This window comes from Lotus japonicus, chromosome 4, assembly GCF_012489685.1.
Source record: "Lotus japonicus ecotype B-129 chromosome 4, LjGifu_v1.2".
Taxonomy (NCBI): Eukaryota; Viridiplantae; Streptophyta; class Magnoliopsida; order Fabales; family Fabaceae; genus Lotus; species Lotus japonicus.
In genome coordinates, this window is record NC_080044.1 from 10,268,171 (window position 1) to 10,281,704 (window position 13,534).

Here is a 13,534-nt window from a genome sequence, read left to right on the forward strand (position 1 = left end):
GTTTTGGAAGGATTGTTAGTATGTTAGTTACTTGTATCAGCATGGGTGAACATGTCTTTATCTTTGTTCTTATGTTATGTTTGATTGCATTGTAATATCACTTTTTGGGATTTTATTTTCGTTGATGTAAGTGCAGCTGTGAAACCTTTTGAGTATTAATCCAGGATTCATTGACCTTTTGGCTTTGTCAGAAGTCACCATGGTAAATCTCGTATGCTTAAATAGTACGATTTTGGATGCACTACATAGTTACAGCCAATGGTTCATATTAATTTTAAGAACTAATTAATATAATGATTTATAATTAGTTATAAAATCATGCGTACAATATTGAATGAAGCTAAATTGTGGTTGTTAGTTTCGTTAAGAATATGTTGGTGGGAATACAACACTTTTATCTCCATTGGTTACTCAAAAAAATAGCTGAACCATCAATACTTCATTGCTCCTATTAAAAAGGGTGTTTTTATTACAAGTAGACAGACTTTCAACCATCACAAACTATGAAACTCTTCTCATCAGAAGAAAAGTACTGAAAGAAAGAAAATTGAAGAAGTTGACTGTTATTTAGGTAAACATGCCTACCGATGAGATTACGAAAATGGAAGAAGGTGGACTTAAGCCCGAAAGGGAGTCTGGGTTTTGCGGTTCTCCTGAGGTAGTTCAAGTCATACAAAAGGTAAATGAATACATGTATGAATCTAGAAGCTTAATTTTAAATATATATTTCTCATTAATCTTATTTAGTTTTTATATAGTTGTATTGTTGAGTTGAAGGCGAGACTAGGCGCAACAGTAAAAGGTTGTTGTTGCCAAGTAACTGAGGTCATGGGTTCATGACCTGAAAACAACCTCTTGTGTAAAAAATAAAGTAAGGCCACGAAAAATAGACCATGTGGTCAGAACTTTCCGCAGACTCGCGCACGCTAGAGCCTTAATGCACCAACTTCCCCCTTATGTTGTTGAGTTATGTAGAGTTAATTTAATTTCTTTATTATCACCAACCATTGATAACTGAAAATAAATACAATCAAATCTCAATGTAACAGGTAATAGCAGAGGTTATAGGGACATACTTCTTGGTATTTGCAGGGTGTTGTTCTGTGATTCTAAACAAAGTGGAAGGAAGTAAAGGGACAATAACGTTTCCAGGAATTTGTGTGGTATGGGGTCTAACAGTAATGATCTTGGTTTATTCTCTTGGTCATATATCTGGTGGCCATTTCAATCCAGCTGTTACTGTCAGCTTTGCAATCTATCGTCATTTCCCTCTGAAACAGGCATGCATACTATTGATTACTATTTCTACTACAATTGTAACATTTTATTTTTATTTTGTTGAGAAGTACAACAATTGTATTTGTTTTAATCTAAATTTATGTCCATGATTGTTGCAGGTACCTCTGTATCTTATAGCGCAGGTGCTAGGATCCATCCTTGCTAGTGGGACATTGTTCCTTCTATTTGATCTTGATGAGAATTCTTATTTTGGAACAACACCAGCAGGATCTCATATCCAGTCTCTAGTATTCGAGATCCTAACATCATTTCTCTTGATGTTTGTTGTATCAGCAGTTGCCACTGACAATAGAGCAGTAAGTATACTCCATTTACTCCAGCAATTCTATGGTAGATTAGTTTAAAAATTGGTCAACCCATGAATCACGTCTTTTATATTAATATTTAGTATATGTTATTTATAATATTATTCTTGTGTTGAATTTACATTGCAAATGATTGTTCATACATTGTAGACAAAGTGTTAAATAAATACTTTAACATCCCTGTATTAATTATATATAGTGGAAAAATATTGAGCGCATTATTAGAATATAATAAAATCATTCATGTGGCTCTTACCCAACAACTTAAGTTTAGGGATAATTAGTTACTTGACATGGTATTAGAGTGTTATGACCAAGCGGTCCAAAGTTCGATCCATGCCGCTCCCCAATTCTTCTAATTAAAAGTTGAATTAAAAAAAAACACATGATAGGCGGGTTTGTGTCTTAACCACAACGCTTCAAGTTCAAGGGCTTTTGCGTGAGGGGACGAAGAATATAATAAAACCATTCATGTAGCACTTACCTAACAGCTTAAGATTTTAGGATAATTGATTACATGACACACAAAAGTAATAGTGGAAAAATTTAAAATGATGAATATTGAATGAATTTTGATATATAACATCTATTGTTCATATTGCATTCCTTGGCTTATCACAAATATATGCCATGATATATGTAGATATTCCAAACACCTCATCATTTTCCTTTTGACTTATAAAATGGCTCAAGTCCCTTTTTTTCCCTTTCTAAACAGATTGGAGAATTGGCAGGGATTGCTGTTGGCATGACAGTCTTAGTAGACGTCTTCGTTGCTGGGTAATTTAACTATAAATTATATTGAGAGAAATTTATATAATTTAAATTTAAATTTATTATTCATGATTACATGATTAACTATATTAGATTATTCAAATTTAAATCTAGTTACTCATATATATAGTTTTTTTTTTTTTGGTCACTACTCATATATATAGTTGAATGTTTGGTATTGGAATCAGGCCTGTGTCAGGAGCATCTATGAACCCAGCCAGAAGCATTGGACCTGCTTTGGTGATGCACATTTATAAAGGATTTTGGATTTACATAGTTGGACCCTTTCTTGGTGCCATATTAGGTGCCTCAGCTTATAACCTTATTAGATTTACTGATAAGCCTCTAAGAGAAATCAGCCAAAGCTCAAGTTTCCTCAAAAGCGTATCTAGAGGTGTTCGCTAGACGCAGGCCATCATTTTAAATCACTTTTAGATGTTAACTGCTTGACTACAATAAGGCGATGTCTCGAACCAATACCGAGTGTAAAATTAGAATTTTATTTTTAGAATTTGTATGTAATTATATACATCTTTCAATTTGTACAACCTTTCAAAATATAAAGAATATGATCTTTTTGAAGAAGGATGGTGAATAAGCATGATATAAATACAATTTTGTTCATAATTTTAGCAATTGGTTGTATAGCTCAATTGGTAAAGTGAGTGTTTTGTCAATACAAGGTTCTTACCTTCTTGGTTTGGATCCCCCCACCCATTTTTCCAAGTTCTGAATTTTGTTTAATGACGTGTAACCCCACGTAGGATGCTGACGTGACATTTAATAGCACGTCGTACATTTTTTAACGAGGCAGATAATGCACATTTGTGAAACATCAATGGTAGAAATTAACGTAGACAAAAAAAAAGTATGGATGACTTTTGCACAAAGTTGAAACATCAGGGGCAAAAACTGCTTTTTTTAGCCTAATAGCCTAAATCATACAATGATAAAATTTTCTTAGATGAGACATAAGCACAGCATACAGCCATAACTTTAAATCCATCAACATCTTTAATCATTATAGCATACCTCATTGTTCACATTTTTCTGCCCTCCATCAGAGGTTCATAATTGAGTGCAACAAAAATGCATCAGTGAATGAACTTGTCAACACATGAACTTACCTGAAGTTCAGAGATCAAGTGTAAAACATCATATGCAGAATCTTCGCACTACCGTTTTAGTTTTCAAGCAGGATAGTTGTTGAAACTTGAAATAATATAAGACGTGTATATCCATACTAACCAAATCTAGGGACATAAATAAGTAGACTTCCTGTTACAAAAACCTAACTGCAATGTCATAACAAGCAAAAAGATTGTTATCACTATGAAATTTAATAGGTATATGAACTTATTAGAGGGCAAACTTGGTGCTATAAAGTTCCCGCTACGTGCGAGGTTCAGGAGGGCTGGACTCACATTGTGGATCTAATGTAGACTGCTTTACCTTGAAGTTTTTACAAGAGACTGATTCTATGACTTGAACCTGTGACTGCAACACATGGCAACAACCTTACCTAAGCGCCGACGCATTTCAACTTATTAATGGAACTAATAAACAAAATCAGAAAAGTAACCTCTAAACTAGAACACATGTAGATGCAAGAAATGCAGAATGGTAATCACAACTCAAATGAACTCACAATCAAGAAGCCAACATTACCTATCTGCTGCAAAATGTTGAAATGGTGAAAACAGAAAAAAGAGAATCACCAGAAATGGTGAAGGTAACAAAATATTAGTCACATAGCCTGCCATTAAAATCTTTTAAAATAGGGGGGAAGTAAGGATAAAATGGCATTTTTTATAATTAATATTAAAAGCATCAAGTGAAAATAGAAAACACTTTCTCAAACAAAACAGATTCTATTGTCCTATAGTTGGAAGTAACTGATTTTTTTGTCACTTCTCTTCCACACTAGCTTAGCTGCAGGGATGTCTGATGCCTCTACAATCCCAGGTCCAGCTGCATATTCTCTTATAATCATATAAATGTCAAGGAATTCATTATGTTTGACAATGTACAAATGGAATAGTAGACGCTAAATTATCAATCGGGATTCAGAATGCAAAAAATGATAATGCTTGGAGGATTCTAAGACTCTACAGTGTTTTACTTATGGAATCAAGTGACACTAGATATTTATCCAGTTTGAAACCTGCTACCTCAGCCTCCTTGCAGATCTCTTTGCACTTTGCTATCCTCCCAGAGGCCATGTAAATTTCAAGCATGTCTTTGTATAAACCGTAAGTGGGAGAAAATCCCGCTTCTTTAAGTTTTGAAAAATATCTCATGGCTCTAGATAGGTCTTTTAGAGCAACAAACAGCTTTATTACAACACGATAAACTGGAAGGTTAAAGAGGCAATTTGAAGCCTCCATTTCCCAAACCACAGCCAATGCTTCCCTGTATTTCTTCTCTGTGTAGCGGCTGTGAATTACAGCAGTGAACATAACTACACTTGGTTGACACCCGGACTGCTTGAACCAACTAAAAAGGCTCTCAACTACCTCAAATTTTCCCATCCTAGTGCAGACTTTCATTACAGCAGTACAATCTTGCTGGCTTAAATTCAATTCATCTCGTCCTCCAAGTTCATCTAACAAGGGCTCCACATGTCTGTATCTATCAGGGTTCTTTCCAAGCTCCAATATTAGCTTTGCGTAAATGCTGGGATCCAACAATCTTTTTTCCCTTCTGGCTGTTACTAGCACCTTCCACGCAAGTCTAAGGTTTCCTCCTTTTATAAAACCTCTTATCATTGCCTCCAACACGTTACGACTCGCCACACCAGTAAACTTGTCCATGTTGAATGGAACTTTCAACTCATGATTCCTGGCCAAGACCTCAACAGTTGAGGCCAGAATCCAATCATCTGGGAAGAGATGAGGTTGATTTTGAGCCCAACAGAATGTCTGTAGAGCTCTCTCAGGGCACCCCATCTGGCCTAATTCTTTTATAGTCAGCGATAAAGACCCCTTCCGCAGGATATGCACCGACTTTCCAAGAACTATAGATACATCTTCCTCTGGATTAAGCCTACCAATCTCTCTGGCTAACCCAACCAGGAAACTCGGGCTTTTAAACAACTTCTTAGCCATAGAAGCTCGAGCAGAAACTACAGCTGGAGCTGTCAACTTCACTAGTGTTTTTGGTGTCGGTAATCCCAACGGTCGAAGCCTATGCGGAACTGGAAGAGGAAGAGGCCTTTCTCGGTCTAACTTTCCAGGCTTTTGCGGTATTCTACCTTGAAAAAGCGATGCAATGGCTTCAATCTCATCTGATTCCCAAACAACATCAGCATTTTCTTCCTCTACTTCAACGAAATCAATACGTTCTTGCTGCGTAGGTTTAGGGGCGGTATCAGGCTTCCTCAGGAACTGATTGACACCAAACTCAGGAGGTGGCTTGGAACGACGTGGATATCGAAGGTGCTTCGGTGGTGGTGGTGGTGGTGTTCTTCTTCTCCTATTTGAATGTGCTGCGAAAGCGGTTCTTCGCAACGGAACGAAGTACACACTAGAAAATGACACTGCACAGTCCATTATTAGGTGTTAAAAATGTGGTAGTTGCATTGTCACTGAGAATCTGCACAGAGAATTGTCACTGAGTATTTTAGTGTCCGAGGAGGACTTTCATCAAACAAGTGGTCTGCATTATTCAAATAGATAACTTTAACAGAGTGTGAGAAAAATTAGGAATGAAGAAAAATCCTAGAAAACAGTGAAATAAGTGGAGAGGGTGAGTGTACCTTGTGTTCCGTCGAGCATGAGTGGAAAGGGAATGAAATTGGTGAAGGCGGTGAAGCCTCAATGAGCAACTTGTTATTTTATCTTCAGAGTCATTCAACTCACTGAACGAGAGAGACACGCATAAGCGGAATAATAAATTTTTAGTTTTTTTTTTCTGAAAGAATTTTTTAGTTTAATGGAACATAATTTAAGTTTAATGGATTTGTGACGACATCCAATCACAATATACCATATAAGAATAATAATTTTTATTTTAAATTTTAACTAAAACAAAAAAATATTTCATTTCATGTGGCGGAGTTTCAAATAATGATAGTGTAAAATTTATTTTCACTTATGATGCACAAACCTTCAATTTTTTTAGATATGTTATATGTAATGTGATACAAAAAAGTGAGATAGAAATAAAAAGTCGTAAGTGAATATAGTGTTGGACTCTTTAATAATCTAGTCGAGGGTTCGATTTCTGAAGATGTATATAGAAAATCATTTATTGAAAGAGAGACAAACACTTAATGTGATATCAGAGCATCGAGAGAATTAGTCTAAGGGATATTTTAAAAGAGAAAATAAGGGAAAACACGAGAGCATCAGATTAGTCTAAGTTTAGTGGCGCGAGATGATCGTGGAGACTTCCTAGGTGCTGCAGCTAATTACCCTACAATGGTGCTTTCCCCTGTTTTAGCTGAGGTTATGTGTTTGAGATGGGCGATGAAGCTCGCGGTTGATTTTGGCTTTCGGCCAGTTTGCTTTGAAACTGATTGTCTCTCACTCTTAGAGAAGTGGAAGAAGAACGCTGCTAGGGTTTCTTATTTAGATTCTATTTTACGAGATTGTTGTTCTATTGCTTTATGTACTGTTTCTTTTACCCGCCGCTCAGGCAATATGGTTGCTGACTTTTTGGTAAGGAATGCCTATTTTTTTCCCACTAGTGTTCGGGTAGACGAGGTTCCTGCTGTCCCGAACCATTTGATTGTTGGAGATGTATTGGCATCTTTGCCCATTTTGATTTAATGAGATCTTTTGGCATATTTCGAAAAAAAAAATTGTTCTTATTGTGAACCCCATTCTAGCGCGCTAAATTTAGATCTAATTAATGATCGGAATTCACATTGGTCTCAAAACTCATTTCCCCCAATTTGGGACTACAAAAAGGCTCAACACGCCCCACATCTACACACAAACTACTCAGATATACTATTGGCTTAGAAATGAATGTTGCCTTTGATGATGTTTCTTCTCTGCATTCTTGGAAGGATACATGGAGGATCTTGGACAAAGTCATTCAGATTTGGTAAGTCAAGGGTTCATAAACTCATAGCTCCCCTTATCTCTTGATATGGTTGTTATGGACAAACAGGTAAGTTGATCCAATGTTATTTTTATTGAATATTGGAGTTCATGACATTGATTTTTATGTATTTCAGGGTAGTAAGATTCATGTGAACATAAAATAGATACGTTTAAGTGGAACTTGCTTTGCTTGATTGGAAAGTTTATTGCCGGTCAATGTTTGATGTTGTTGAAAACATCGGGGAATTTAAGACCATTAAACATGATTTCAAAGTGAGTTTCCAATTCAAGACTGAGGTGTGTTTGACTGTTTTGTTCCAATTCTCAAACGTGGATTTGGACTCCAAACATGGATCAAAGCGTCAAATGTGGATATCTATTATTTTGAAGATGTTTGGTAACCAATTTTGAGAATCAATTCTAATTCTACGAGTTTGATATGAATCTGGCAGAATTGGCTTGGGGTAACTTCTCCATCTGGCTGATCCAATTTTATGTATTTGTACTAAAATTCAGTTACGAAAATCGATTCTGGGTAAATGTATCTAAACTTAAATCACGTTACACGATTCAATTATGACCAAATTCAATTCTACTAATGTTGATCCAAACACCCTCTGACATCCATCCAATGGACCTTTCAGCTCTGTTCCTTTCCCTTAAATTTTGACACCCAACTCGACAAATTTTTTTATATCCTCTACATATATCTACTATTGCCTCACTGTTGAAATACATTGTTAAAGTGGTCTATTACATATGTACAGATGTTATTAGGATACTTACTAGAGTAGCACTGAAAGGGAAATTGAAACTCATGGCAAAAAAATTAACATGAATATGATATGTTGAAATCCTAGACTCTTAGTTGGACATGGTTTGATGATAAAGGTTGAAAGTGAAAACTGTAAACGTATTATTAGTCTATGATAGTCACAGAGAATAGTTAAAATCAGTTCAATTTGTATAATATAGGTAAATTTCATTGTTATATGCCGTCTTAATTTGAGAAGAGCTTGGTTTGTAACTTTCCTTCACCCACTATAAAGCCGAAAATTTTAAATATTCTATTTGAATATCCAAGACAATTGCAACTTCCAACCATTATTAGCAAACTCTGTACAACTTGCAACTTAACCTATTGTTTACACGGATTTTTGGTAAACAAATATCCTCTTAGTTCGACTAAAGGAAGTTTAGATTTCAGGGTCCTTTTGAGAAAACGTTTTGCCAAAGTGTAGTGTGTGGACGGATGTGTTTTCGACAACAATAAACAACTTCAAACGAAACTGGATTTTATTGAATATGAGTCGATTACAAAATAGTTAAGCAAACCAAGATAACATGAAAGCAAATTTCGACAAAACAAGCTACACATAAGAACTGGGAATTAACAAACTGCAATGCAAGGAAATTAAAGCGTTGGTTCTGCAACATACTCCTCCATCATCACGTTCTGCTCTCGAAGTCTCATTGATGCGGACGTTTAGAGCTTTTAGTGAATTTTCAGAGTTTTTTAGTTGGGAACCTCTTCTTCTGCTGCTGCTTCCTTTATTTATATTGTTCTTTCTGCCCATGTTCTTGGCGGTTTTCCTTGGATGCACGATGGCTTCGTGGGTTTTGAATTTTGGCGCCATACCCCACGTTTAGCCGATGGTCTTCGCGCACGTGACTCTATTGCCACGTGGATGGTTCTGAGTCGTGGGCAACCGTTGCTATTCGTGGCATCGTGGGTGTATGCACGTGCTCGTACTCACTTGTTATTCGGTAACTGCCTCTTCCATTAAGGTGATCGAGATTTCTTCATCTTCTGAGTGTGTCGAGTTATGGCTTTTACTAACTTGTCCTTGAGGGACATCGTGTGCTGAGTTGCCGGCTTCGCCCAACCCCTTCTGTCGAGAAACCACTTTTTGTACCATGGTGTCGATAATTGTAATGCTTGTAATTTTGGCTTAACAGTTGCCCCCCAAAAATGTTGGTTGTCGACTGCTTTAGCTCAAAGACACCAAGCATTTTTTCTTATCGCAGCCGTTCAATTCCAACGATTCAAATGCTTTGTGCTCTCGACCATTCGATCTTCAAGTCCAATCGGCAGCCATAACGTCTGGTGACTTCTCCACTAGCTGACAGTTATAGCCTTTTTAGGGCCATGATTTCACCTATGCCAAAAAGCTGAAAGGTGACATGAATTAATTAATAAAATAATCGCTTGGAACCCAAAGTTTTTATAAATTGCTGCTCAATGCGGCTTGGGTTCCGTTTCCCCTTCCGTTTATAAATACCCTCTTGGTATTCCTTGTTCAAGCTTTACTCTTTCATCCAACCTGCAACTTCTTCTTCCAGACTTCATCACTTCATCTTCTTCCGTCTTCTCTGAAATACTTGCTGCGTCTTTCAATGGCTTCCAATCCTGAGCAAACCATTCCGTTGGCCACCGAGCTTAAGCTGGATGAGTCCAAACGCGTGCCAATCCCAGAACCTCCCAACGAAGCAGAGAAGAGAGCTATCTGGAAATCCCAGGTACTCATTCCTTTCTCTGTTAATGGTACTTTACGCGCCATTTTAGGCCCTTTGAAAGTAGTGAAGCATGATAGGCCCAATAGTCTCCCTGTAGAACATGAATCATTTCACCCTAGCGTTAGGGGAGAGGAGCTCATTTTGGCATTTCAACCCTCTTACCGTATGCCATTTCTTTCTGACCCGAAACGAGCCTTTCGTTCGGCCCCTCCTAACCCTTCTGCTAACGACAAGGCCTACCTGAAATGGTTAGATAGGGTTGAGGGAGATAAGAAACAACACTGGAAGGATGTAGGGATTTTCGACTTGATTCAGTTGTCGAGATCTCCAATCTCGTATAACCCTGCTATGCTGTTGAGTGCACTTTATTTCTGGGAGAGGTCCACTAATTGCCTTCATGTTCCCTTTGGTATGATCACCCCCACCCTTTTGGATGTTGCTGCTATCACCGGATTGTGGCCCATTGGTGATGATTATCATTCTGCACCTGCTCCTGTTAAACCCATCTCGATTCCTACTGACAACATTTCGTTTAGTCGATTCATTAAGGACCATTATGTCGAGAGTGGTGAGGTGTCTGATGCTGAACATGTCGCTTTCTTGCTGTATTGGCTGTCTGCTTATGTCTTTTGCACCAAATCTTTGCGCATACCCGCCAAGCTTTTGCCTTTAGCCAATCTGCTTCACGAGGGTCGACAACTTGCTATGGCTAGGCTCGTCCTTGGCAACCTGTATCAAATGCTGAATGAAGCTGTCGAGGATATCCGGAACACCAAGACCGTCTCTCTGAATGCGGCTGGACCACTTTGGCTGTTTCAACTTTGGTTGAATGCAGTCTTCGAATCTCTTCTGCCGGTACAAGATAATCCTCTAACTGCTTCTAACACCAGGATTGATGCCCATAGGCTCGAGACCCTGACCCCTGCTTATGATGTGTCGAGTTTCGAAGCGGACTTCAGGAAGTACTTTACCATGTTTCTCGAGCTGAAACACTACCGTTCCAGTTTCTCTCCTTACAGCAAGGCTATTCGTGGCCCTTTCTGGCTGAGGAATTCTTATCCTAATGCCTCTGATTCTGCGTTGCCCAAGGAGCACCACATCACACTTTGGAGGACCCTCTTATCTCCTAGGGTTTTAACTGTGGGCTTTGCTAGCAGTGACTACACTCTATGTGGCTACAACCCTCAATTGGTTTCTCGACAGTTTGGGCTTAGCCAAGTTCTACCCAACACTCTATTTGACAAGAGTCTAGTCCTGTACCCCGGAACTATTAAGAGGGTTTCTGTTTTCGACAAGACTGTTCAATTTTATAACAAGAAACTCCTCAACCTGAGCCCCTTCACTTACGCTCCTTCATATTATGCCACTAATGCTTTCAAAGCCTGGTGGTCTGAGTATTGGGCTCAAATTTCGAAGCCCCTCGTCGATTGTCTGCAATGCATGACAGATGCTTTTCTTTTGCAGAAGCAGGATCCGAAGAAGACCAAAGGTATGCACCTGGCAGAAATTCGATCTTTTCAAGAGTTCTTTGGTGTGGTATATTACCCAACTCTTCGCCTTCGAGATACAGTTGCGCAAGCAGCTCAAGTATTAAGGCAAAAATGGGAACTTAAAGCCAAGAAATCCAAGTTAGTGGTTCCTCCTGGTGAGGAAGGTCTATCTTTTGTTATTCGAAAAACTGGCTTTAGGTTCCCGTCTTTGCCTACGAGTAAGTTTGCATTGGCTTTTCCACCGGTCTTGCCTAAATGGGTTGACCATATAAACATAAATGTATTGGCCAATCAAGCTCTACCTCCTCGAAAGCGAGTGACTTGGACTAAGTACCACCTATGGAACTTTCCGTATCATGTGCCCGTCGAAATCTTCAACCACATATCGCTGAACATGCGTATTGGTCAAGGTAATACTTCGACTTGGCCTTGGTTTTCCTGTTTTACTTCTTAATTTTTCTTTTGTTTACAGCTGAAGTCATTATTCGACCAGCTCCTCAAGTTATTTCCCCAGTGGCTCATTCCTCCAAGGACCAGCCGGTCGTGATTGAGGATGATGATGATGATGATGAGGATGATGATGTCAGTCTTGCTGACAAGCTCAAGGTACTTTCCTCATGCTTTTACCTTTTCCTTTTCGATTTCCTTGGATTATGGGCTGACGTATTTTTCGACAGAGCCGGAAACGGAAACCTAAGCCTGTTGCTTCGGCCAGTCAGAAGAGGGCCAAGGGGGTTGGTGTTTCCACCCCTAGTGGGGCTTCTAAGTTGGCATCTGATGCTCAAACAGAAGTCGCTGACAAAGAGGGTGGTGGCGGCGCCGCCATTCAGGTATGTTCTCCATTCTCGAGGGTACCTTGTGATATTTTTAACCCGTGGTTTCCTAATCTGAGTCATCTCTTGTTTGTTTTGTTTCCTTTAGACTGATGTTCATGAGCACTCTACCTCCAATCCTCCATCCCGTGAGAATTCTCCAGTTCCCATTCCTGCAAAATCCAAAACTGAAGGTGTCGAGAAACCTCCCAAGGCCGCATCCTCAGCTAAGAAGACCTCCACATCTGAGGGAAGGAGGAAGGTCAGGAGCAAATCTTGTAATAAGTCTCCTCGCCGTTCCAGAAGCTCCACCAACTCGAGCCCTTCCAAAGACTCTGCTTGCCAGGTATCTTTATACTTTTCATGTTTTGTTGACTCCTTTAATATGCGTTTTACTTTATCGAAAGGGCATAAAAGAGGTTTTTCTTGCAGGAGACTCAGGGTACAACTTCTCCCATCCGCAAAACAGAGCCCCTTCCAGGCAAGGATGACAGCCCTATGCCTCCTCCAAAATCGACTGCCACTGTGCAACATTCGCCTCATAACAAGGGTGGCTCTTCATCTCATGTGTCTAGTGAAAAGCTCGACACTTTATTTGAGGAGGACCCGCTGGCAGCTTTAGATAGCTTCCTCGATGGCACCTTGGAATGGGACTCTCCACCCCGTCAAGCTGATGCTACTGCTGAGACTGCTCAATCAAGTGGGGTAGCCAATTCTCAGCAGATCGAGGAGAGTATGGGTCGGCTGAAGGCTATTGTCTTCGCCAATGGGTTTCTCGACCAGATCCAAGCTGATCCTCAAGCAAGCCATGCTGCTAAGGAATTGCTTGTCTTTCTTCTTGGCCAAAAACTCGATTCTCAACAGGCTGCTGCTTTGGCTAACCTTCAATCTTTTTTAGTGGATGCTTCGGCCACCTTTCATCAAATCAAGGACGTTGGTCAAGCTGTCAGCTTTAAGGAAGCAAAAGTCTCTGCTGGTAAAGCTCAAGTTGCAGCAATGAAAGAGGACTTCAAGAAGTTCACTGCTAGGAAGGTTTTGATCGCAGATGAAATCTCTGAAGTCGACATCAAACTTGAAGAGCTGCATCGAGAGATTACCAAACTGGAGAAAAAGCGAGTTGATTTGGTCGAGGAAGGCCCTGCTGTGAAGGATCAATTGGACGTGCTTACTAAAGACTCCAAGGCTCTGATCATCTCGACAAAAGAGGTTGTCAAGGAATTGGAGATTGATCAGGCTGTGAAGAAGGGTCTCGATGCCAAGATTGCCACCTTTGCTGATTGTTTGAA

General features: G+C 39.3%; 2 protein-coding genes and 1 non-coding gene across 5 annotated transcripts; 1 reads left to right on the plus strand and 2 right to left on the minus strand.

The window, feature by feature from the left end:
• The first annotated feature begins 480 nt into the window (after positions 1 to 480).
• LOC130713586 (probable aquaporin NIP-type) lies at positions 481 to 2,983 on the plus strand. Its single transcript, XM_057563361.1, has 5 exons — positions 481 to 679; positions 1,050 to 1,280; positions 1,398 to 1,595; positions 2,323 to 2,384; positions 2,567 to 2,983. Exons 1-5 carry the CDS (start codon positions 578 to 580, stop codon positions 2,781 to 2,783), a joined length of 810 nt encoding a protein of 269 aa, XP_057419344.1. The 5' UTR covers positions 481 to 577; the 3' UTR covers positions 2,784 to 2,983.
• Positions 2,984 to 3,468: 485 nt separating this feature from the next.
• On the minus strand, positions 3,469 to 3,532 carry LOC130716404 (small nucleolar RNA snoR101). Its single transcript, XR_009012018.1, has one exon. It is a non-coding gene; the product is annotated as a small nucleolar RNA snoR101 (small nucleolar RNA).
• Positions 3,533 to 4,141: 609 nt separating this feature from the next.
• On the minus strand, positions 4,142 to 6,271 carry LOC130715787 (pentatricopeptide repeat-containing protein At2g01860). Of its 3 annotated transcripts, none has more exons than XM_057565909.1 (2): positions 6,136 to 6,267; positions 4,142 to 5,916 (listed from the first exon to the last, which is right to left on the minus strand). In XM_057565909.1, the coding sequence occupies exons 1-2, from the start codon at positions 6,152 to 6,154 to the stop codon at positions 4,487 to 4,489; spliced, it is 1,449 nt and encodes a 482-aa protein (XP_057421892.1). In that variant the 5' UTR covers positions 6,155 to 6,267; the 3' UTR covers positions 4,142 to 4,486. The 3 variants fall into 3 exon arrangements, with proteins under 3 accessions (XP_057421892.1, XP_057421893.1, XP_057421894.1); XM_057565910.1 differs by having other exon boundaries at positions 4,143 to 5,972; positions 6,136 to 6,271; XM_057565911.1 differs by having other exon boundaries at positions 4,143 to 6,035; positions 6,136 to 6,266.
• Positions 6,272 to 13,534: the final 7,263 nt, after the last annotated feature.